This window comes from Pristiophorus japonicus, chromosome 3 (assembly GCF_044704955.1).
Source record: "Pristiophorus japonicus isolate sPriJap1 chromosome 3, sPriJap1.hap1, whole genome shotgun sequence".
NCBI classification, from domain to species: domain Eukaryota; kingdom Metazoa; phylum Chordata; class Chondrichthyes; family Pristiophoridae; genus Pristiophorus; species Pristiophorus japonicus.
The window spans coordinates 292,220,745-292,246,818 of record NC_091979.1 but is presented as its reverse complement, the minus strand read 5'-3'; the positions used below and the strand labels follow the sequence as shown (position 1 = coordinate 292,246,818).

The 26,074-nt window shown below is 44.3% G+C and overlaps 1 protein-coding gene across 1 annotated transcript in view; it reads left to right on the top strand.

Moving 5' to 3' along the window:
* dntt (deoxynucleotidyltransferase, terminal) overlaps window positions 1–26,074 on the top strand; it is a 492,443-nt gene that overhangs the window by 234,520 nt on the left and 231,849 nt on the right. Inside the window, 2 exon segments of the mRNA XM_070875033.1 lie at window positions 14,198–14,300; window positions 22,012–22,311. Coding sequence (XP_070731134.1) covers window positions 14,198–14,300; window positions 22,012–22,311 — 403 coding nt within the window.

The following is a 26,074-nucleotide window of genomic DNA, read 5'->3' as shown; positions in this document are numbered from 1 at the left end:
CCGCCGAGGATGGAGTCGGGCCCACAGAGGGTCGAAGACTTGCAAAGAAAAAGCATTAAAAACACATTGGAACACCTTCAGGGGACCCCCATCCAGGTAAGTCACTGTAAAGAAAAAAATACAACAATGTTTACTCACCTTTTTTTTCAGTTCCTCATACCTCCCATCGAGGACAGACCAGCCTCCTCGCAGCGGTCCACCCCCGTTCTGGCGCCGATTCCCATTGACTCCCGCCCACACCAATCTGGCATCTCGGTGTTCGGGAGTCCACTTACCCCACTCGGTTGTCCGCTGATATCAGCAGGCGGTTCCCGGCAGCTCTCCCCTCCCGCCCGCTCCAGACCAAATCGAAACGGGCACTGGGCGGAACCCGAGGAGGAATGTTGGCAGCAGTGGGCGGTGAGTGCATCAATTTCGGGCCCCTAACCTCTGAGTTGCACTCTTTGGCAACTTCAATTTCCTTAGAGAACAGATACAGGCAATCTTGATTCTAGGATTCATCAAGCTCATAAATGTTCAGGTTTCTACTCTAACAGATCAGCAACTTGTGTACAGGAGTCAAGGATTAAACGGTTGGATCTGATGATGCCACATTTAAACCTTTTTGTTATTTTGAAGGAAAGTAAACAAAAGGGAGCAAAGGAGATTTGGATAGCATCAAAGAATTACATAGAATCTACAGTACAGAAACAGGCCATTTGGCCCAACTCATCCAACTATGTATTTATGCTCTACATGGCTCTCACCCCATCCTACTTCATCTAAATCTATCAGCATAATCTTGTACTCCCCTCTCCTTCATGTACTTATCTAGCTTCCCCTTAAATGCATCTATGCTATTCGCCTCAACCACTCCATGTGGTAGCGAGTTCCACATTATAACCACTCTCTGGGTAAAGAGGTTTCTCTTGAATTCCTTATTGGATATAGTGGTGACTATCTTATATTTATGGCCCCTAGTTTTTGACTCCCCCACAAGTGGTAATATCTTCTCTACATCTACCCTATCAAACCCCTTCATAACTTTAAAGATCTCTATTAGGTCAACCCTCAGCCTTCTTTTTCGAGAGAAATGAGCCAAATCATGTTCATCTTTTTCTGCTAGCTATAACCTCACATTTCTGATATCGCCCTTGTAAATCTTTTTTGCACATTCTCCAGTGCCTCTGTATCCTTTTGAAATATGGAGACCAGGATTGTACACTGTGCACAAAGAAGAATTAGGCTAACCTGTTATACTCTCCCATGAGTATACAGGCCCCGCAGATCTTATGAAGAACTGAGTGAGGAGCTCCGACTTTGGTGACTTTGTTTTACGAGGGAAGCCCTGGATGAACTATGTCACCTTCTTCATGTTGATCCACAGTCAATGGTCCCTGTAATTTTTCTTGGGTGCATGGCCCCTTTAAGGTGCTGAGCAGCCCATTCAAACTTCCCTGCTTGCATTGTTTTTCCATTGAGAAACCGGCAAGCGGCCTGAACGGGAGATTCAGATCGCGCAGCTAAACGTGAACTTTACCCGTAGCCCCAATCAAGTAACACAACAGCTCTGTCAATGGCTGTCAAAGTCAGCACCTCTCAAAATTCATACCACGTGCACCTTTCAAGCTACAATGAGCAATCCATGTAGCATCCGCTGTCCAGCTCTGCATGCGCCAGGTCACCAATAGCATCTTTCAGGGAGCTGGGTATTTCATGTTGGCAACTCCTTGGCAACAGCATGACAGGCTTATTCAGCTTTATTATCTTTAAAATTCAACGGCCCTTTACAGTGCACACAGGGAGCAGCATGGCGGCCTAGCCCAGCAGTCTGAGCGGCCCCTGGCCTGCGAGCACCATCGGAGCAGGCCGGGCAGCGGAAGGAGCACCATGGTGGCCTAGCCCAGCAGTCTGAGCAGCCCCTGGCCTGCGAGCACCATCGGAGCAGGCCGGACAGTGGAAGGAGCAGTGTGGCGGCCTAGCCCAGCAGTCTGAGCGGCCCCTGGCCTGTGAGCACCATTGGAGCAGGCCGGGCATCGGAAGGAGCACCATGGTGGCCTAGCCCAGCAGTCTGAGCAGCCCCTGGCCTGCGAGCACCATCGGAGCAGGCCGGGCAGTGGAAGGAGCAGTGTGGCGGCCTACCACTCCAGGGAGCAGCACGTGCTGGAGCAGGAGAGCAACGGCAGTGAAGAGTGACGTCAGCAAGATCCAGGTCGCTGATTGGAGCGTGGGCAGGTACTGAAGGAGCGGCGAGGTCGGGCGAAGTTGCAATGAGAGATTGTAGAGGGACGTGATCGAGGCCCAGGAGAGGCGAGAGTATGGGACCCAGCAGAGGTGAGGGCCCAGGGGCAGCATGGGCCATCTCACACTGCGATATGTGTGCGCACTAGGTGTCTTGGTTAATCCTTGCTACTGGACCAAGACCTAGCTCTGTCAAGCCCGTGTGGTGGCTGGTGTGCAACGGTCATCACACGTTAAAAAAATCCAAGCACAGGCATATTCCACCCTTCAAGATTTAGTTCGGACCTGGAATTTTAGGTCGATCATTGAAACACCTGTGAACTTTTTGACATGGCAGCAAGTCATCCTCGGTGCGAGGGACTGCCTATGATGATGATGATGGTGCAAGTTTTCTCAAAGTTCAGGAGGCAACAGAAGACACCACATTGGATTGTGGTCTCCTACTTTGGATACATTGAATTTCCTGAATAGAAAGGGTCTAATCCCTTTAACTCTTTTGAGTTTACCTGAAAATAAACATAAACATTAAAACCATGCCACCCGCCTGGGTGACACAGCAGACATTTTCAAGGCCCCTTTTTTTTTTTTTCCTTTTTTTCCTTTTTTTGGTTTTTTTTTGGGCCGCTAAAATCAAATTTTTCCAGTGCCCCCTATAAAAGGGGAGGGGGACACTAAAAGCACTGGCAATGAAAACAAATTAAACTTTAAAACGTAAAATCAAATTAAAATTTGGTTTCTAATCCCTTTATGTTCAAATAATGTGGACCAGCTGCAACAAATTGTGTGTATCGATGCCAAATTTGCAGGGAGTTTTCACAATGGCTGGAATTTTCTGGGCTCCATGTGGGCGCAATCGGGTGAGAAATTTGAAAAATGTTGGAGTGGGTCGGGATCCCGCCCCCATGCACCTTTCCCTCAGGTGCGTTTGCAGGTGTGGCAGTGACTCGGCCGGCAGAGGAGGGTGACCTAATTCAAATCATTATCAGCTTTTTGTCAGACCCTTAAGAGCCTTTTTCCCCCGACTTTTCAAATTTCCTTGCATGGCCGCAGGATTCACGCAGCTCAGAAACCATGTTTGCCTAAGGTGGGAGTTGAGTGGCCATTAATCCAGCTGATTACTTGATAGCATGAAAGGTCCTATAAAAGCCCCGAGCTTACAACAGATCACTCTCCTGAGGCAGAGGCTGTTGCTGACTGCAGTGCCAGCACAGACTTAACTTTCTGCAGGCTGCAAGTGTTTCCAGCAAAGTCTCCATCCAGTGTCACCTCATTGAAAGAACCTCTCTCACTGTTGACAGATTGGTTCTGTCAACTCTACTTGACCAAAGATCTATTCCATCAGTATGGTTGCCATTTATACTCACCTTGGTCCTGAGAATCTGACCACGATGGGCCCCATCACCAGCAGCACCAGGCACACCAGCAGCACCAACAACACCACCAACCAATCTAGGCTGACACTCCAGTGCAATGCTGAGGGAGTGCTGCACTGCCGGAGGTGCCGTCTTTTGGATGAGACGTTAAACCAAGGCCCCGTCTGCTCTCTCAAGTGGACGTAAAAGATCCCATGGCACTATTTCGAAGAAGACCAGGGAAGTTATCCCCGGTGTTCTGGCCAATATGTATCCCTCATACGACATAACAAAAACAGATTTTCTAGTCATTATCACATTGTGGGAGCATGCTGTGCGCAAATTGGCTGCCACGTTTCCTACATTACAACAGTGACTACACTTCAAAAAGTACTTTATTGGGTATACAGCAATTTGAGACGTTCAGTGGTTGTGAAAGGCGATATATAACTGCAAGTCATCCTTTTATTTTTTCTCCACCTGATGCTGCACGGGACACATGGCATCAGCACCCGAGCACATTGCTGCCTGGGAGGCCAGGGGTGGCCTCATCATTTCCAGATTTACTAAACTTTACACAGTACATGCATACGGTTGCCACATGCTGCACCATGTTGGCACCACTCCACAGCAATATCGTAAAGCCCCCCGACAATAACCAAGCCATTCCTTTCACACTGACCACCATTGCTGGAGGTACCGTTATGTCTCACCATTCACTCCAACTCACTAAGCCACTTCCAAAGGTGCACGCAAATGTGTTCAAGACAGGAAAGTGGTGAAAATAAAGATTTTAATGGTTGACAATCCATTAACGGAAACTTGCCATTAACATTGATTAAAACTCCCAAGTGGCTACCCTTGTGAATCCACTTGTTTGTCATCTTTCTCTTCTGCATGGCTTCAGGAGCCTGCTCATTTCCCTGCTGCGACTGTTTAGACACTCTTACGGATGTCCTTGGGGTTTTGGAGCCTGTGATGGCCCCGCCAAAGTCTGCTCTTCCTGCGACTGTACAGGGGCAGGCTCAGCCTTCGTGATCTGAGAAGGCATCTGGGGCTCTGACTAAGGGTGGGGGCGGTGGTGGTGGCAACAGACAGAAGTGGGAGCTCACACTTCCCTCCATCCTCTCACCACCATCCCTCTCATGGGCTGAAGAGCATCTTGCTGCACATCAGTGGGGCCATGAGGATCCTCGTCCACGCTGACATCCCTTGTAGAGAGGAGGTTTATGAGCCTCTGCCATCTACTCTCCATAGATAGCCATCTATTTTCTATAGAGACCATGTGCAACTGTGAGTGGCGCATTAGCTGCTCCATGTAGGTGGCCATCCTATACATGGAAAAGCCTACAGTCACCATCACCTGCGACATGGTGGTGCTTATGTTGGAGATGGACTCCTTCATTCTCTGAATATTTGCAGACATCGCACTCAAAACCTGTCTGGGCCTCCTGCACTTCTTGCTGCACCTCCAGGGTCGCCCTCTTTCTGGATGGCCCCTGAGGCTCAGCATCTGCATGAGGCTGAGCAGAGCAGGGTGTGTCATGCGCCCTCTGGCGAGGAGTCTCCACTGCTGTGCCGGTCTCCACTATCTGCTCTTGCTCACTTGTGACTTGTGATGAACTCGGTGACAACACTAGTCTATCTCATGTTGGACCCACCGAGGTATGCGTCTCTGCATTGATGCTGGGTGCGCACATGTCTGGTGACGATGCGTCCTCTGAGGCTGGAAGCTCCTCTGAAGATTCGTCTTGTTCTTCCACCTGGACAGTAGAGGGGAGGACTCTTGATGAACCTGTCAGAGAGAAAAGAGATGAGTTTGCATGCCATATGAAGAATGGATAGATACCATTATGCACATGATGACCATTTAGTGGCTGATGACATCAGTCCCTATATGAGTGACTGATGTATGCCATGTAGCTATATGATATGTAATTCTGTTACCAGGTTGCTGAGATGTCCCCCTCTCTCCATCTCCCACTTCCAGCTGATTGGACACTCCCGATACTTCCAACGCAGCCTTCTCTGCTGTTGTGAGGGTTGCAAGTGGTGGAGGCCCACCTCTAGTTCTCTCTCTCTCCCTCTTATTGTGGGATTTCTTTTCCTGCAAAGAGGGAAAGATTGAGTACGAGTGATGCAATGAGTGTAAGGAATGGATGAGTTACATCTTCAGAGGGAGGCTATGATGGAGTGGGGTGACAATGCCAAGTGGCCTCCTTGCCTGCTGTTAGTTGGTATGATTGCATTAGGATGAGGCTCAGTGTGAGGGGTGGCTAATAAGATGGTGATGTGATAATGTAGAGAGAGAGAGAGGGATGGTTGGATGTGCAAGGTATGTTGGTATGAGTAAGGATGTGCAGGAATAAGGTTGGGAAGGCAGAATGATGGGGATGTGATGAGAGGCATAGCAGGATAAGTTGGGTGTGGTTTTGTGCTCACGTTTCCTGATCTAATGAGATAATTGAAACATTTGCGACACTGCACCCAAACTTCCAGCCAATATATTCGCCATGAGAAACTCAAGTCTCCCAGCTCTATTCAGGGAAGATAGTGAAGTCAGGATGGCTTCTGCAAGACAAGGAGTAACTTTTGCTTCCATACCTCATTATCCCATTTGGATTGCCAAATTCACCAGCGGAACACTGCTAAAACAACCCCTATGCATCCATCAGACTGGTCATGAAGAGAACTATAGGCATCTGAAGGCAAGACTTCACTGCCTAAATTACCTGGGGCACTGCAGTCTGATTCTAAATGGGTCTCTTTCATTGTGATTGCTTGTTGTGCCCTTCACAACCTAACGATTCAAAAAGGACTGGACATGGAATGGCAGGAGGAGGTGGGCCCCATGCTGAGGTTGCTGAGGAACCTGGAGGTGTCAGGTGGATCAGTTCTCAGAGGATTCTTCCATGTGAGCTACCAGAGACCTTTGTAGAGAGAACATTATTAGAACATTTTCCTCACAAAGAAGGAAGCAAGAAAGATTTACATTTATACAGCGCCTTTCATGACCATTGGACATTTCAAAGTGCTTTACAGCTAATGAAGTACTTTTGGAGTGTAATCACTGCTGTAATGTGGGAAATGCAGCAGCTAATTTGTGCACAGCAAGCTTCCACAAACAGCAATGTGATAATGACCAAATAATCTGTTTTTGTTATATTGATTGAGGGATAAATATTGACCAGGACACCAGGGATAACTCCCCTGCTCTTCTGCAAAATAGTGCATGGTATCTTTTACATCCACCAGAGAGTGCTTAAGTCTCTGGAGTGAGTCTTGAACCCACAGCCTTCTGACTCAGAGATGATTGTGCTACGCACTGAACCACAACTGACACTATAATTAGACCTCAGATTAAAGTGGTACACTTAACAACATTCGGCACATCTCCCCAACTTTCCAGCCAACTCCAAACATTTCATACATGACCATCAGTCTTTCTGGCCTCCATTAACAAAAATGACAGATCAACTAATGGGTGCTCATGATCTCACTGAGTAATTAATTCAAATCAAAATGCAGCATTATAGTTATTTAACCCATTTCATATCACCGTGTTTCCCCAGCTGCTGAGACTTGCTTTTCAAATATCTATTCTGGTGTTGCCTCTGGGTGTCATCTGAGGGCCAGTGTTATGAGAGGTAATTGGCTGCTGCTCTGATACAAGATCCTCTTGGGACTGAGGTGGCATCATCTCAGGAGAGCTTAGAAGGAACATATGTGGGCTTCATCTCTTGCGTGCTGCCTGGGCAACGTGGCACTACCTCCTATGAGCTCTTTCAGTAGCCGCCAGACATACCACTGGCATTGGGCTCTTTCGGAATGCTAATGATCACTGGGATAGCAAATCTAATGGCTCTCATCAGATCCTGAAAACCCTGAGACAGTGTCTACTATAACTGGGCCCCAGGTGTCAGAAAGCTGGAATACAGGGCTCTCCCGAGCCTGTCCTCCAGGACTGCAGTCTGTGCTTCTGATAAGCAGGAGGCACCAATACATAATGGGATGCCACTGCAAGGAAGAGGGACATGACCGCAGACTCCAGTGAAACTCCACATTCTCCACTGATCCCCATAATGAGGAAAAAGCTTCTCTGATGTTGCAGCATAGAGGCCAATGGACCAAACTAAGATTCTGTCATGTCACATCTTGGAGAATGACCTCAGAGCTTGCACACAGATGTGATGTTAATCAAACATCCTTTTTCTCATAGCAGGACCCATGAAATCTGAGTCATTTCCCTCCTTACCCTAGCTTATTCAGCTCTCATGGGTGTCCCAACTCCCTTTACATTCAGAAGTGTCTAACCTTGCTGTGAGATTTAGTTCAGCTTTCAGTGATGTGCCTGGGATACTGACAGCAAACTTGTCTGGTAATTGCTTTTAGTATTGAATTTATGCCTTTATAAGATCCCACTTTGGTCCTTGAAGTTAATAGAGCATAACATCAGACCCCGTTTTGGGCTTAAATGATCAATTTATTTTACAATGATGAACAAGCACAAAAGAAACAGTGCTGTAATACAGTTATATATTTACAGTGGACAACCTTGCAAATAACTCTTCTACTAGACAAAATAATAAAAAGATTGCAACTCTGAGAACTGAGATGAACCTTTGTAGATAACTTTTCAACACATACAGTATTCCTCATTTCTTCCAGAAACGTCAAACTGTCTTGCTGCCTCATTGAGATTTTAAACTATAATAAAAACAGAAAATGCTGGAAATCTCAGTGGGTTAGGCAGCGTCTGTGGAGAGAAAAACAGAGATAACGTTTCAGGTCGATGACCCTTCGTTAGAACCGGCAAATTTTTGAAATTAACAGATTCTTAAGGAGCACTGAAAGGAGGAGGGGAAGAAAGAACAAAAGGGAAGGTCTGAGATGAGTGGAAGACAGAATGGCAGAAGTTAGAAAAAGATTAGTTTAGATAGAGTGTGAATGGCAGAATAATTACCAGCTGCCATGAGAAACAGAGAGAAAAAAATTACATAAGATCGGGAGGGAGGTGGGGGGGAGGGGGGGTTGCTTTAAAAAAAGGAGAGAAGAGAGCCAATTACGGGCAGAGGTTATGGTCTGAAATTGTTGAACTCGATGAAGGCTGTAAGGTAGATTTTAAACTAGCTGGATGCTTCTCTGGGATTTCAATTTGACTATCGGCTTCCCAGCTGCCATTGATTCAAACAGAATTGACCCAGTTGGGTCTTTAATATCCTGGAGAGAAGGAATGAAATAAATGGAGAAGAAAAATATTAACAATGTATTGAACAAAAATGTAGTCCATGTCCCATTTTATTTGCATAAAATCAACCACATAACCAGCAGAAGTTTGTCCATTAGACAACATTAGCTGTATACATTTCTTATCACACCAGGAACTGTATGATGAACTGTTTTATATAATGGATAACTGACAGTAGTTGAAATAGTGTGAATGAATGTGGACACAGGTAGATCGAATTTTTATTAATAAGTTTGCAATAAGTTCTTGTGGTACGTGTGGTGTTTGTCAAGCAGAAGAGGCCTAGACCCTGAGGCTGTAATTTAGAATTCCCCTGTCCTGTTGCTGGCAATTGTAAGTATTTGATATACTGTGGAATACCTCTTCAAAAAGGAAGATCTGATTTTTGGACAATTTTTCTGTTTATTTTTGTTTCTTTGTTAAAGGAAGAAAAGTTAGTGATGTATTTATTTTCATAAGTTATAATGTGCTGGCAGGTTATGGATTATCTTCCCTGAAATTATTTATCATATAAATTATTTGTTTCCTTCTTTGTTACTATTGGGTTTGTGTTGTAGTTATAAATAGCTGCTGTTGCAATCCGCAGATTGGTAAAAAAAACAGGTGTAAAGCTAATGCATTGATTTATTATTGATTTTTTTTTTGTATTCCATGTGGGTGGAAAGTAGAAGTAGGGTTTTTAGGTTTGATATGAATTAGCATCTCTAATTTGTGATTGTGCTGTTTTTCATTGAGTGTGCTTTTGCCACATCAAGAGCCGAATATAATAACTTCAAAGTCTTTTTTTGCTTATGCTCTATGCACTCCTGTGTCCTGATATCTGTATGATTTGTCATTGGGTGCTTGTATAAGGTGTTCGCTGGCTTTTCAGTCTGTTTTGTGTTTTATAACATTTCTGAGTAGAAATTTTGCTAATAATTATTTGGTGTGATTGGTCCATTTTTTCAGTTCATGTTTATAAGGCAATATAATGGTGTATTTTCACTGTGTTATTAAGTCTATAGTTATTGTGTATTATGTACAGGGTAGTTGGTTGTGCTTTATGTTGTTCAATAAAACAGCATATGTAACAATGTATGGAACAAGCAAAACATATTCCACACATCAAGCTCTCTCCTTCAAATAAGCATCACAGTCTCTGCCCAATTTCCTTTCAGTCTCTTAAGGAAATTGAAGAACCATAGAAAACCTATAGAAAAATAAAGCTCTGTGAAATTTCTGTTATGTCCGGAATCTAATTAAGCCGCAGTTGTCAGCCATAAAGCTACTTTGAGCTGTAAAAGAACTTGTCAGGACAGACATTAATAAGCTTGGTGATAGTTCTTGCACCAATCAGTGTCCCAATGGTACTGGTAGTGAAGGGGGCTGATAAAGTGCTCTTGTGTATTGATGCAAACCCACTAACAAAACCCTTAAACATAATCAGTACACAATTTGTGAACCATAAGTGATGTCCTGCTTAACTAGCAAAAACAAAAATATTCGTAGCTGTGAATGCAAATAATGGGTTTTGGCAGGTTGCATTAGATAAAGAAAGTCTCCTGGCTGCTCTTCCAACACCATTTGGAAAATACAGGTGGTTTACAGATGACATTTTAAACTACAGTACAGATGAATAGGACCACGATCACAAACTGGAAGCCATTTTGAAAAAAAAATCCTTGTTGTTCACCCAAAAGGTCAAAAGGATGAATTTTATGTTATGTGCAAGAGAGGCAAGGAAATGTTTCCTACTGATAGTTTGACCAGAGTGGTTTGATCTTAAAAGATAGAAAGGTTGACAATGAGAAAGTCATGGCTACTGATACAGAGATTGACATCAAGACCATTAAAGTGCTGCAATATTTATATTTACACCTATCTGAGGATGAATTGACCTAGAGTAAGCAAGCTAATGCAATATATGAAGATCTGAAATCACAATTAGCAAATGATACTCTGACATGAGAAGATGTGCCACTCCAGATAGCTGTGCATTTTAATATTGGAGAGGAACTTGGCATACAAGATGGACTAATGCTCAAGGGCAATCGAGTGATTATATACCACTCTGGGTGAGGGAAGAAATGAAGTACTGAGTTCACTCGAGATACATCGGAATGCAAGATTGTCTAAGGAGAGCTGGAGATGTGATTTACTGGCTTCTGATGAACAAGGACATGCAGACATATTCATTTAGACATGATGTATGCCAGCAGTTTCAAGCCAAACAGCAAAAGGAACCACTTATTAACCAACAAATACCAGAAAGGCCCTGGGAGAAAAATAAGTGTTAACTATTTGAAATGGATGAAAGAAACTCACTGTTACTCTGAATTCTTTGAAATAGTTGGTCTGATTTTTTTTTGAAAAGGGACAGAGTCATAGCTAATGTGAAAGCTCATTTTGCATGCTGTGGTATTCTACTACTTAACGAGAGGGGATTCTAACAGTTTGCACAACAGTATGAATCATGTCCCCAGCTCGCAATCAAGTGGCAGAGAATGTTAAAATTACAGAGGCAGTCCTAGTAAAATCACATGAATCTGGCATCCTACCTCATTCTTCCTCACTGGCATGAAGAGGTGCAAAGTTCATTTACCACCCAAGAAGAATTTTATCCCCATTGTTTTCCATTAGTTTTTGATTTCAATATATGTTTGTCTATTTTTTCAAAAACTTCATGAAGGCAAACTCATTTTGTAAGGGTGGCTGGATATTGTGTTCTTGTTGAGTTTATTTTTTGGTCTCTGGCGTACAACGATGATTCCAGTTTGAAATTGGGTGAGCTGGGTGTCCCAGTCGCTTGCAATGGTCAAAATCATTCACTCAAGAGATTTTAGTCAGTGTACAATATAAGAATGTGGAAGTAGGAGTAGTTAAGGTGAATAGCATAGATGCATTTAAGGGGAAGCTAGATAAACACATGAGGGAGAAAGGAATAGAAAGATATGTTGATGCGGTTAGCTGAAGAAGGGTGGGAAAAGGTGTAGCGCATAAACACCCGCATGGACCTGTTGGGTGAATATCCTGTTTCTATGCTGTAAATACTTCATAATACTTTGTAACTTTGTAATTCAATGCATACATTTACAGGCTTATCAATTGGAAAAATAAGAGTTAAATAATAGCAGATGGGTGGTTTCAATTCCCATCCATTCAACCGACAGTCCAAATAAATTAAGTTAATTTCAAAGTCTTGGAAAAATAGAGAATGTGAATCATGTCCCCAACTCGCCAATGTATTTACAACCAATTCGGAGAAACTGCATTCTCTGCCTTGCCATTTGGTTGTAAATATATTGCCGAGCTGGGGACACGATGTTGTGGATGTGATGTTATTGATTTTGTTTCTCTTTTGATAATGCTGTCCTTATCAATTTTGGGTAGTCCGAAACATTGAAGTGTGCAGCATTCTATTATTTAATCATTTCAGAGTTGTGACATAGCTTATGGAAAAGCAGGCAGCACAGCTTGTTAATCTTTGGTATGTTGCTGATGTTTAAAGAGATAACAGAATCAGATTCATGGCAAGTAATATTACTCATCTCACATCAGCTGTAATGTTTAGACTGCATTCAGTTTCAATGAAAGACTGAATCTTTCCTTGCAGTTTTGTTCCACAATTTTTCACTGTTTCAGCAATGCCATAGTATCTCTTCCTTCATTCTTCTGAGTTGTGAATTTAATGTTGCTCCATTTGTTGTTTATGCATTAGAAAACGTGGGTTCAAATAGTAATGTTGTGCTACATAAATACTCTGCTTTGTATGTCCTCCATTGAGTCCTAAAGCTAAGAAAATTGAATGGTTACATCTCAGAACTTGTCCATAATTGTTAATGCAGCTCTGCGTTGGCCAACATAGGGAGATTTAATGGGGTGGGATAGGTCTTTATGCTAATTAATTCTTCTCCCCATTCCTGTGTTTCAGTACCATAAAGCTTTCCATTTAGTGACCCACTCATGGATAGTTATAAAATGTGATTATCATTTCAGAAAGGAATTACATTTCAGCCTCCTGAATAGGAAGAATTTCAGCCTAATAGGGACCAGAATTAATATCCATGATTATTTAAGACTATTTTATTATGCATGTAGGGAGCAGCAGCAACATGGCTTTCTTTGACCTCACTAAGGCCTTCGACTCTGTCAACGGCAAGGGATTATAGAGAGTCCTTCTCAAATTTGGCTGTCCTCAAAAATTCGTCACCTTCCTACGCCTGCTTCACGCTGACATGCAAGCCGTGATCCTTACCAACGGATTCACCATAGACCCAATGCAAGTGCAGAGTAGGGTCAAGCAAGGCTGTGTCATCGCACCAATGCTCTTCTCAATCTTCCTCGCTGCAATGCTTCATCTCGCCTTAAACAAGCTCCCCGCTGGAGTGGAGTTAATCTACAGGACAAGTGGGAAATTGTTCAACCTCTGATGCCTCCAATCCACATCCAAGGTTGCTCCAACCTTTTCATTGAATTACAATATGCAGATGACGCTTACGTTTGTGCACACTCGGAGCCTGAACTCCAAACCATCGTTGACACCATTACTGAAGCGTATGAGAGCCTGGGCCTCACATTAAACATCCATAAGACAAAGGTCCTCTACCAACCTGCCCCCGCCACACAGTAATGCTACCTGGTTATCACGATCCGCGATGAGACCTTGGACAATGTGGACCACTTCCCATACCTTGGGAGCCTACTATCAGCAACGGCAGACATTGATGATGAAGTCCAACACCGCTTTCAGTATGCCAGCGCAGCCTTCAGCTTCCTGAGGACTACTGCCTAGTCAGTAGTGATACCCGCCCTCCAATATGCTTCAGAGACATGAATTATGCACAGTCGGCATCTCAAAGCACTGGAGAGGTTCCAACAACTCTGCCTCCACAAAATCTTACAAATTCATTGGCAGGATAGGTACACCAACGTCAACGTTCTCTCTCAGGTCAACATCCCCAGCATCGAGGCATTGACCACGCTCGACAAGCTCTGGTGGGCGGACCATATTGTCTGCATGTCTGATGCTAGACTGCAAAAACAAGCACTCTACTCTGAGCTACGTCACAGCATCCAAGAAGGCGCCGAGCACTTCGAGTCTCTTTGCTGGAAGTATGCGGAAGCCAAGCATAAGAAGTGCAAGGAGCATATGACAAATGAAGCACCCCATCCACCCGTCCCTCCAAACACCATCTGTCCCACCTGTGACAGAGACTGTAGATCACGCATTGGTCTCATCAGTCACCTTCAAACTCATTTTAATGTGGAAGCAAGTCATCCTTGACTCCGGGGGACTGCATAAGAAGAAGATTATGCATTCATTATCTAAGATTATTTATGTTAAAATGATATAACTCAATTTCTCACAGCTCTTAGTTTGGTCTTTTTGTTATTACAGAGGTAAAGAGATTGGCCATGATGTGGACTTTTTGATAACCTGCCTCGAGGAAGGAAAGGAAGAAGGTCTTCTCCATAGAGCAGTCAGTAAGCTGAACAGTCAGGTAGATGTCATCTATGTTACCGTGCCTTAAGAATAAACAAATACATTCATATTATTATCTCTATGTCATTTAGTTGTGCAAATAGCAACAATTTATGAAAAAGCAAGAACCACTACAAGTTAAAAATGAGCCAAGAATCAACCAATGAGTAGTGCCTGGTCTGGAAATTTTGTTCACCAGATTCCAGTTAGAATGGCTTTATGAGACAATTATATAAAGAATAAAAGACCATTGGTTCTGAGTTTCAAGACTGGAATCTAATTGGGAAAGGGGAAGAAGAGCTGATGATAATATAGGCCCTGATTTTAACTCCGGGCTGGTTTTTGGGTGGGTGGGTAGCAGCGTAAGTTCAAAACTCACCTGCGTTATTTAACACCCAGCCCTCATTAGAATTGCATTGGGCGGGTTTCCCATCCAATTCGCTGATGCAGTGGGAAACCTGCTCACTTTCAGAGTGCAATTTCTGGCAGGACAGCCAAAGGCATGGTTAATAAAACAATCTTCCTCTTAAAGCAAGGTTACATTGCTATTGCCCGAGGTCGCTGTGAAATGCTGCTGGAATAAAGAATTTCAAGATGAGTTCCCCAGTTCCCAGGTTCTCTAAAGCCTCTCTCGGGGTCCTGCTGGAAGAAGCTAGGGTGAGGAGGGAAGTTCTCTTTCCAGCCAATGGAAGGACTATCCCAAAATACTACCAGGCATGGAGGGACATTACAGAGATTTCCAGCTGCAGGAGCATCACTCCCATGACCTGGATGCAATGCAGGAAGCACTTCAATGATCTTTCAAAAGTAGCACAAGTGAGTACAGTTCTTCTTTTCTCCATGTCTGTCATTAACACCTGGCAACAGTCCTTCCCCCTCCCTCAGCACTCTCAACAATTCCTTCCCCTCCATCATATCCTTCACCACCAGCACAAGGGCACACAAGGGCTCTCATTCTCATTAGAAACACATACTTACTCTTCCTTGCTCTCTTCACGGCAGTCACGAGCAGCGTTCTCTTCTCCTATGGTAGCCTTTGTAGAATCACCAACTTCTCTCAGGCTCCTTCCTCACTTCACACTCCACACACTTGCTGTCCATCCAACACCTCCCCATCCTGCTTTTTCTCCCTCTTAACATCTGCACTACAAGTAAAAGCCCCACAAAGTTTCAGTCTCCTTTTCAGGAGATAATCACTGACTCTCAGCCTTTCTCTCTCTCTCTCTGCAGGACAAGACAGCGTGCAACACAAGGGAGAAGGGTAAGTCTGGGAAGGATCAGTCAACATCATGAACCTTTCTAAACTGAAGCAGCAAGCACTGACAATCAGTGGCCTCTTGAGAGCTGTCAGAATGGGACATTTCGAGGCCGGGGGCTTTTTTCAACTGGGTATTACCTTCATGAACATCTGAAAAATGAATAATCACGTAAATTGACTACATCAAGCTGCATTTTAATGCCTGTCAGCCTCTGTCCAGCCTCTCAGTGTCATGCCAGCTTTTATCCCTTTTCTCTTTCCTCGAGGGCCATCCTGGCAGCTTCAGTCTCAGAAGAAGGAAGCACCATCACAGGGCAACCCAAGAGAAAGCTGGCCAAAGGACAAGGTCATCTCCCAGCCATGCTGAGGAGGCAGAGGTCTGGACTACAGGGGCCCAGCAAAGAGAAGAAAACTGTTTGCTCCACACAAGCAGTTATACCAGGTATTGGAAGGCCTGGCAAGGAGTTTCAGCACCATGGCTGAAAGTATGGAGGAATCCACTTCCAGCCTGTGTGGTGTGATCTCACATGACATTAATACTCTGTGTCTACCTTGGAGAATGTGGACACCTCCAAGATGCTGCAGTCAGGCCCTCAAGGCACGAGTCAATTTTTGTAGCCTTTGCAGCTTTGGTGGAATGTCAACAGCTGCCATGCAGACTCCGGGCTCACATCTATGTTCGGTATTGAAGAAGTAGATATCTGCCTTGGCAAGATTGGTAAAGCAAGTAGTTAGGAATTTTCAAGGTGTCACTCACCTTCTGCAGTCGGTTCTCCCCAGGATCAGTAAAACTGATGAGCCTCAGTGTGGCAGTGGCGCAGTGAGCAGCACATTATGCCCATTATTTTAGAATGTCAATACTTTGTCAGACTGCCCTGGCAGAAGCTGAAGTGATGCAATTTGCACCCAGGTCCTCTGAGGCTCGATTTCCCAGAAGTCACCAGCCACAAACACCTCAAGGGTCCCAACATGAGCAGCCCCAGCCTTTCACCATCTCTGCTATAGCCACTGGGGGAACATTTCGTAGCTGTAGTAGAATTAGTAAATTTTCTTTGATGAGAAACACTATGGGCTATATTTTACACTTTTGTGCAGATCGCCCAAAAATGGGCGTTATTTCCGGCACAGGCGATAAAAATGGGTTTTCAGATCGCCGGCTTGTCGCCTATTCTCAAAACCCTTAGTCTCCATTTTTGAAATTGGGCATTACTGCGAGCGATATGAAATGGGCAGTAACGTTAAATCTCTCTGACCTTCTGCCATAAAGTGACGCCATCATTCGCAACGGCATGGCAACGCTCGATTCCAGTGATTCAGGAGGTCAAGAGTCATCATGACATGCGCAGAAGAGGAGACAGAGAGAGAGGGAGCTGAGAGGGGCTGAAAGTGTGTGTGGCTGTGGTGTGTGCTTGTTTGGCTGTTATGGGAGACACGAGGGAGATTCACCAGCAGCAAAAAGCCTACTAAGCATTAAGAACATAGTTGTCACCGAGTTTTTATCCAACAAATAATATATAACATGGAAGGGATGGAGGAGACCCTGGAGCTGGTAGCCAGGAACACTGGTGGCAGAGGGATCCCAGTGGTTCCGGAGCATGGCACTGCACCCCAAGGTGCCGCATCCCTATTGCCAATGACACATGAGAGTCAGGAGCAACATCTTCTGGTTCTGAGCACGTTCCACCTCGGGACCGTCCTCTCCCATATCCGTCCAAGAAGCAGTTCGGCCGTCATCCCCCCCCCCCCCACCCCGCCGCCATTGAAGCATCGCCGGAGGAGCTCCTTGGCCAGGCAGCTTGGAGTCAGGAGGGGAAGGGAAAGGTGTAGAGGTGGGGAGGAGAAGCTGGGGGTGGGGGGGGGGGGGGGGGAAGGGTTGGTTTTTACAGAAATACTTATGATTTCAGACAAATGTTCGGTTTAAATGTTTTTTATTTAACAAAACCTTGTTGGGCATTGGCTCAGATAGCTGCACCGTTACACATTGGTGATTCCTTAACATCAAAAGGTATAATTACACTTAACTTCAATCAACTTAAACTTTAACTGTCACCAAGGTGATGCCCACCATTGAAGTATGTGACCTGCACACCCAGCAGTCTGTCAGCTTTGTAAATACCACCAACATTCTTTCAGGCAAAGCGCTCATTGATGAGCTCCTGATGTAAGAGTCTTGCAGCTATCATGCCACCATGGGCCCTTTTATGTGGTCTACAGGGGGGCAGGGGCATGGCTTCAGCATCAACCTGATTGTCTGGCCCGATGTCAGCGTCCCCTTCCTCATCCTCCTCCTCCTTTCTCTGGTGAGGTGGACTGTCAGACTCTTCAGGCAATTCTTGTCCCCTCCCGATAGCCAAGTTGTGCAGCATGGAGCAAACCACCATGAATTGAGCTACCTGCTCAGAGTGATATTGAAGCTCACCTCCTTAGTGGTCCAGACATCTAAAGCGCTGTTTAAGCACTCCAGTGGTTTTCTCCATGATATTGCGAGTGGCACTGTGGCTCTTGTTGTATTGCCTCTCGGCTTCGGTGTGGGTGTCATGCAGGGGGGTCATCAGCCAGGTGGTGAAGCTATATCCTTTGTCACCAAGCATCCAGCATTGACCTTGTGGCTGATTGTTAAACAAGTCAGATACAGTGCTCTCACGCAGGATGTGAGCATCATGGATGCTGCTCGGAAATTTAACATTCACTGCCATAATAATTTGCTGATGGTCGACAATGAGTTGTACATTCAGGGAGTGGAATCCCTTGTGGTTTCTGAAAACCTCTTCATCCTGAAAAGATACCTTCATCGCGATATGCATACAGTCTATTCGGTAGAATCTTAAAGCCCTTTCAGTCTGAGCCTCCCTTGTCAAGCTGATCAAGTCCATCCTGTGTGCATACAGGACTTCAGTGACCTGTATAATGCAGCAATGTGTGGCATGCTGAGACAGACCGCAAATGTCGCCAGCTGAGGCCTGAAAAGAACCCGACGCGTAGAACGACAGTGCCGCGGTGACTGTGACCTCGATGGACAGTGCAGTCCTTATGGTGCTGGCAGGCTGCAGATCTCCCCTTATGAGCTGGCAAACCTCAGTGATAACCTCTTTGTGGAATCACAGTCTCCGAAAGCGGGTGGTGTTGGGCAAGTCGAGGTAAGACTGCTTCTCCCTGTACTTGCGGGGGGTGGGTGTACCATCTGGTCCTCCTCATCAGTCTGGCATGTTTTATATTGGGCACATAATGTTGTGGAGCATACCTTCTGCCATCTCGAGTCTGCAGCATGTAATTGGTCATCAAGAGAAGGTGAGAAAGGACAGGCCCCATTGCAATAGCTATCTGGTTTCCAACGCTTGCTCACAAAGAATGAATGTCCCGACGAAGACACTTATTAAATTCCAATCATTCACAGTATGATAAAGATGTTTGTTCAGATGTTCACATCACCTCCAAAGACCTCCAGAGTACATCCGAACGCCCTGAGATTGAAGCAGAGCAGCCTTTTAAATGATGGGACATGTGATTTAGAACATGGCGTCGATAAGTAGTTCAGGTTAATTCCACTTTTTCCGGGCGGTTTTTTGGGCGAGCAATATTGTGGGTGATATGTGTGTAAGGTGGTGAAAGTGATGCTGGGCGATCTCCTGGACATTAGTTTTGGCAAATGTGATCTTTATGACAAAATAAAGTGGGCGGTCGGCATTATTAAATCTCGACGTTAATTCCATGCGGAAACTAACGCTGGGCGATATTATGGATGTTGCTTTCACCCGTTCTGATGATTCCGTCCCAAAAAAGTGAGCATGCGGTATTAGTTTTTCCCGGCGTTATGCACTTGGGGAAAGTGACGCTCGGCGATAAGTGGCCGAAAAATGGGCCTCAGTTTCCATTTTGTGGCTAAATGGGCGATATCTGGGTGTTATACCTCATTTCAGCAGTAAAATGGGCATTAAGTGGGCGTTATGCATGCAAAAAAAGTGTAAAATCTAGCCCTATAGGTTGATCACTTGGTGACAAAGAATTCTTCACAATATTGTGTTTGGAATTAAAATTCTCATCTTTAGCACATTTTCTCTTTGGTCTGTGGTCTCTTTTTGTTGCAGCTTGTGTGTCTGCATTGTCATAATATCATTGATATCGAGGCTGGATGACTAGTTTCAAAGATGGTGAACACCATCAAGTAGAGATACAGCCAACCTTTGATGTTCCTGACAGCAGAAAAGTGGGGGGATGTTGAATGTCACAGAATGAAGGCATTGTGGCAATTGCCAGCGAAACTGCAGCAGACTTACATTACCCTTTTGGCGGAGATCACTCATCAGTTGAACACCGATGAAGTGAAAATATTTCCTGTTCACATAAGCTGCTTGCTCATCTTCTGGTGCCTTAATGATTACTATCATCAATCTATTATGCCCTGGACATGAGGGAAGCCAGACACTGCTGCAAATCCCAGAGCTGTCCCCTTCTGGCTGTTGGCACCCATGGCCAAGGCAATGTGCTGCTTTACTCTGGCAAGGAGGGCAATGGTGACCTACTGGGTGCAGTTGTACACTATAGACTGGGAGATACAGGTGATATCTCCCATAACAGCCCGGAAGGAGCCGGTTGTGAAAAACTTAAGGGCGGTGGTGACTTTGACAGCCACTGTCACAGCCCCCTAGTCCAGTAGGCAGCAGCTCCTGCTGCGACAGGCTACATAGGTCGGCAACAGCCAGCTTGCCTCGTGAAGCACTGCTCCTCAGAAATATCCAAGAAACAAACTCTTGGCCTATAGACCCTGCGGGCTGGGTAAGGATTGTGAGCAGCTCCCCTTGCCTGCTGTCTTCGAACAGGCCCGCCTGCTGCTTGTGCTGAATGTTGAGGCTGCTGCTGCTCCTCTTCTTCTGACTGTTCATCCATCCAAAAAAGTGAAGCAGAAACTGCAACCACCTTAAGCAATGAGTGCTTAATGAGGGCAGATAAGGGGGAAAAGAATCAGAAAGAAGCAAACTGGAAGCTCAGAACTGCTTTGGAAATGCATTACTCACAATGGCACACAGGTCCTAAAGAGCTAATGAGCTAATGAGCAGGTCTTTTTAAACTCAGCTTTCAGGCATGTCCATTTGTGAAGCCACTAGCTTTTACTTAACGGGGTTGTCGCTGGGCAGGGCTTCTGACCTGCTAAGTAAAAATCATGCTGGAGTCCAAATGATGTCATCAGACTCCTATTTGAATTTATTCATGAGGCACATGTTGCTTTCTGACGACTGCATTTGTGACCTGAGTCAGCCCCACAGTAAAAAGGGCAGATAGTGGCTTTCTGGCAGGAATGGGGTGGATGAGCAGTTAAAATTGTGTAAAATTGGCCTACTGCCCCATTCCTGTTGGGTTAAAATCGGGCCATAGATTATGAAAACAAAGACCTGGTCATTTATAACTATCATCAAATTAAAGCCATGAACACCATTTTATGTGTTCTTTTTTAGCAGTATATATTTTATAAATTGCATGTCAGAATTTTTTTCAATTTTTATTTTTTTTCCCTCTGGAGTTGTCCATGTTCACTCTGACTGTCAGTGCACTCTAAGTCATTCTTGTTTGTGATACTAACTAAGAATATGAGAATCCCAGAACATAGAATTTATATCGCAGAAGAAATCCATTTGGCCCTTAATTCTTATGCCTGTGCTAGGTCTACAACAACAATTTGTGTTTATATGCACCTTGATGTAGAAAAACAACCGAAAGTGCTTTACAGAGGTATGAGGAAAAACAAACTCTAATCTAATCTACTGTAATCCCAACTCCACGCTCGCTCCCCATACACAAGGTATTAATAACGTGGATATCATTCATGAAGGTTTATTGAAAAATGACTTGCATTTAATTACAGAGAATCCAGTGTCCACCATACGATTCCCTCATTACGTTATGTTAGATTATTATAAAGTTAGGTTAAAATAGTGCATTTTATTTTATATATATTATATTTGATCTGCAGAACTCTAACCACTGTGCACTTTGCACAACTGCATTGCCTTGAAAAACAATGCCTTTTGTAGCCAGCTCAGAGTGTGACAGTCCTCTGGAGCCCTGGAAACCAATGATAAAGTGAAGGAAGCACAGGTTGACTTTTGCATTGTAACCTTGTCACAAGAAATAACATCTTGAAAGGGTTTAGCATTAGCAATTAGGGTGGCCCGATACTACAGCTCTGGCCTTCTATGTGGAGGATGAGATTTGTCATATGGAATGCCCTTACAAAACCCATTTCTTTTTTTACTATTTTGTCAAATAATATGTGAGCTGTCACAAGTATGAAGGGAAAAAAATGAATTTTACTGGCTTGACAGATGCTATAAAAATGTTGAACTAAAGGTCATGGACAGGTATAACTTTCTTCGTATTTGTGATGTACTATTTTGTAAATTTGACAATTTTACATTGGACAACTCTGCTTATGAGTTCAGTCAATGATTCATTCACAGATGATTTCCCCTTTTCTCAGGGTTTGCTCCTGTACTGCGATATTGTGGAGGCCACTTTGGAAAAGAGAAAATTACCCAGCAAAAAATATGATGCCATGGATCATTTTCAGAAGTGCTTTATAATTATAAAATTAAACAAAACACTTGTGAACAACAGAGACCTCAGTGTGTCCTCTGTGTCTGCGGTGAGGCAAACTGACAAGGGAGCAGAACCCGAAGAAAAGACTAAGATTAAAGACTGGAAGGCTATCCGTGTGGATCTCGTTATTGCGCCTGCTCAGCAGTTTGCCTACGCACTCTTAGGATGGAGCGGATCGAGAGTGAGTAAATTTCTTTTAAAATTGTATTAAAAATCAGTAAATAGTGAAATAGATATATCTCTCTCTTTGGAAATTGTCTTTAACCAATAGGACCCAAGCAGACTCACATCACAGTCAATAAATGCACTAATGGCTCAGGAAATATATATCTTTTCGATAGTGTTTACATCATTCCAGCTCACCCGGTTCTTTCTCCCGACACCAGAGTAAATGACATTTTCAGACTGCCAACACCACGACGAATTTACAAAAGTAACAATCCCAAGTAAATTTGTATTTTTGCCAGCTAGATATAGATTGAAAGAACAGTGAAAATCCATTTAGGATAGACAGTCACATTGAATAATTTGATGCAAATAATTGCAATGCAGCCAGCCACATCTATTGAACACCTATATGCTAATTTTGCCACAGACCAAAATAAATCTTACAAAGGCACAACTGGCTGACAGGCTTTTTTAATAGTCCTGTCCTAACAAATTTAAATTATATAAAATAAAGACAGAAAGCTTATTTTTCTGACACTATTTTATTCAGCTAACATTATCAGGAACAGTGTCATGGCAATCTGCATTACAGAACCTCAGTATATGCAGATGACGTTTCTCGAAATGTTGCACTCCTGCTCCAATCATGCACTGCTCTCACAAAAGAGGGGAAGATGCAGACATTGCTATCAGGGAAGAGGAGTGTGAAATATTAGATGAAATAAACATTGTGAGAGAGGAAGTATTAAGGGGTTTAGCAGCTTTGAAAGTGGATAAGTCCCCAGGCCTGGATGAAATATATCCCAGGCTGTTAAGTGAAGCAAAATAGGAAATAGCGGAGACTCTGACCATCATTTTCCAATCCTCTCTGGCTTCAGGTGTGGTGCCAGAGGACTGGAGGGCTGCTAATGTGGCACCTTTGTTTAAGAAGGCAGAAAGGGATAGACCGAGTAATTACAGGCCAGTCAACTTAACCTCAGTGGTGGGAAAATTATTGGAAAGAATTCTGAAGGACAGGATAAATCTTCATTTAGAAAGACATGGATTAATCAAGGACAGTCAGCACGGATTTGTTAAGGGAAGGTCGTGTTTGACTAACTTGATGAATTTTTTGAGGAGGTAACAAGGCGGGTCGATGAGGGTAGTGCATTTGATGTAGTGTATATGGATTTTAGCAAGGCTAAAGGTCCCACATGGCAGACTGATCATGAAAGTAAAAGCTCATGGGATTCAGGGCAAAGTGGCAAGTTGGATCCAAAATTGGCTCAAAGGCAGGAAGCAGAGGGTAATGGTTGATGGGTGTTTTTGTGACTGGAAGACTGTTTCCAGTGGGGTTCCACAGGGCTCAGTACTAGGTCCCTTGCTTTTTGTAATTATACATCAATGAACTAGACTTGAATATAGGGATATAATTAAGAAGTTTGCAGATGATACTAAAATCGGCTGTGTGCTTGATAATAAAGAAGAAAGCTGTAGACTGCAGGAAGATATCAATCAACTGGTCAGGTGGGCAGAACAGTGGCAAATGGAATTCATAAGAACATAAGAACATAAGAAATAGGAACAGGAGTAGGCCATATGGCCCCTCGAGCCTGCTCCGCCATTCAAGAAGATCATGGCTGATCTGATCATGGACTCAGCTCCACTTCCCCGCCCACTCCCCATAGCCCCTTATTCCCTTATCGTTTAAGAAACTGTCTATTTCTGTCTTAAATTTATTCAATGTCTCAGCTTCCACAGCTCTCTGAGGCAGCAAATTCCACAGATTTACAACCCTCTGAGAGAAGAAATTTCTCCTCATCTCTGTTTTAAATGGGCAACCCCTTATTCTAAGATCATGCCCTCTAGTTCTAGTCTCCCCCATCAGTGGAAACATTCTCTCTGCATCCACCTTGTCAAGCCCCCTCATAATCTTATATGTTTCGATAAGAATCACCTCTCATTCTTCTGAATTCCAATGAGTAGAGGCTCAACCTACTCAACCTTTCCTCATAAGTCAACCCCTCATCTCCGGAATCAACTTAGTGAACCTTCTCTGAACTGCCTCCAAAGCAAGTATATCCTTTCGTTAAATATGGAAACCAAAACTGCACGCAGTATTCCAGGTGTGGCCTCACCAATACCTTATATAGCTGTAGCAAGACTTCCCTGCTTTTATACTCCATCCCCTTTTCAATAAAGGCCAAGATACCATTGGCCTTCCTGATTACTTGCTGTACCTGCATACTATCCTTTTGTGTTTCATGCTCAAGTACCCCCAGGTCCCGCTGTACTGCGGCACTTTGCAATCTTTCTGCATTTAAATAATAACTTGCTTTTTGATTTTTTTCTGCCAAAGTGCATGACCTCACACTTTCCAACATTATAATCCAGAGAAGTGTGAAGTAATGCATTTGGGGAGGACTAACAAGGAAAGGGAATACACATTAAATGGTAGGACATTGAGAAGTGTAGAGGAACAAAGAGACCTTGGAGTGCATGTCCACAGTTCCCTGAAGGTAGCAGGCCAGATAGATAAGGTGGTTCAGAAGGCATACGGAATGCTTGCCTTTATTAGCCGAGGCATAGAATTAAAGAGCAGCGGGGGTTATGTTTGAACTGTATAAAACACTAGTTCGGCCACAGCTAGACTACTGCTTGAAGTTCTGGTCACCGCATTACAGGAAGGATGTGATTGCACTGAAGAGGGTACAGAGGAGATTTGCGAGGATATTGCCGGGAGCTATGAGGACAGATTGGATAGGCTGGGTTTGTTCTCTTTGGAACAGAGGAGGCTGATGAGAGACCTCATTGAGGTGTATAAAATTATGAGGGGCCTAGATATAGTGGATAGAAAGGACCTATTTCCCTCAGCAGAGGGGTCAACAACCAACGGCATAAATTTAAAGTAATTGGTAGAAGCTTTACAGGAGATTTGAGGGGAAATTTCTTCACGCAGAGGGTTGTGAGGGTCTGGAACTCACTGCCTGAAAGGGTGGTAGAGGCAGAAACCCTCACCACATTTAAAAAGTACTTGGATATGCACTTGAAGTGCCATAACCTGCAGGGCTACGGACCGAGAGCTGGAAAGTGGGATTAGGCTGGATAGCCTCTTGTTGGCCGGCATGGACACGATGGGCCGAAATGGCCTCCTTCCGTGCTGTAAACTTCTATGATTCTAGGATTCTATGATTTTCCTTTATCTAAGATCAGACACTTATTGATTTTCAATACCTTTTATATAGACAAATAAATACCCCCCAAGTTACAGGATTGTGCTGTAGTTCTACATGTTGGGAGTTACTAATCTCATCTGTACCATTGTGAGCAGAAGCCAAGCAGACAACAGGCACTTGGTCACAGAGACAGAGTGATGGACTTTAAGACGGAGCTGATTTCGGGCAGGAAACCGCTCCAGTGAGTGACTTCTGACCCAGCAGTGGCAGTGGGAGGCCACGGGGACTTTAACCACCGGGCCTCATTTAAGTGCCGCTAGTTCACTTCCAGCCCGAAGAGGGCACGGAGCGGCTACCGGCAGGCAAAGAGCCGCTGTCTGCTTCAAGGTAAATAGCAGGGAGGGGGTTTCAGGGGTTTTCGTGTGTGAGAAGAGGGAGAGTTTGAGGCAGATGTGGCTGTGACTTTCCTTGTAGGACTCCGAGGACAATCCTGCTCCTCTTGGCCACACAATGGAGAATTTACGACTTACCAGATGAGCCTCTTCAGACTGACTGCAGCCCTGCTTCTGCCTAGTGGGGAAGCCAAGCAAGCCTCAGCTCCAGTTCAAATTGCATCGAGCT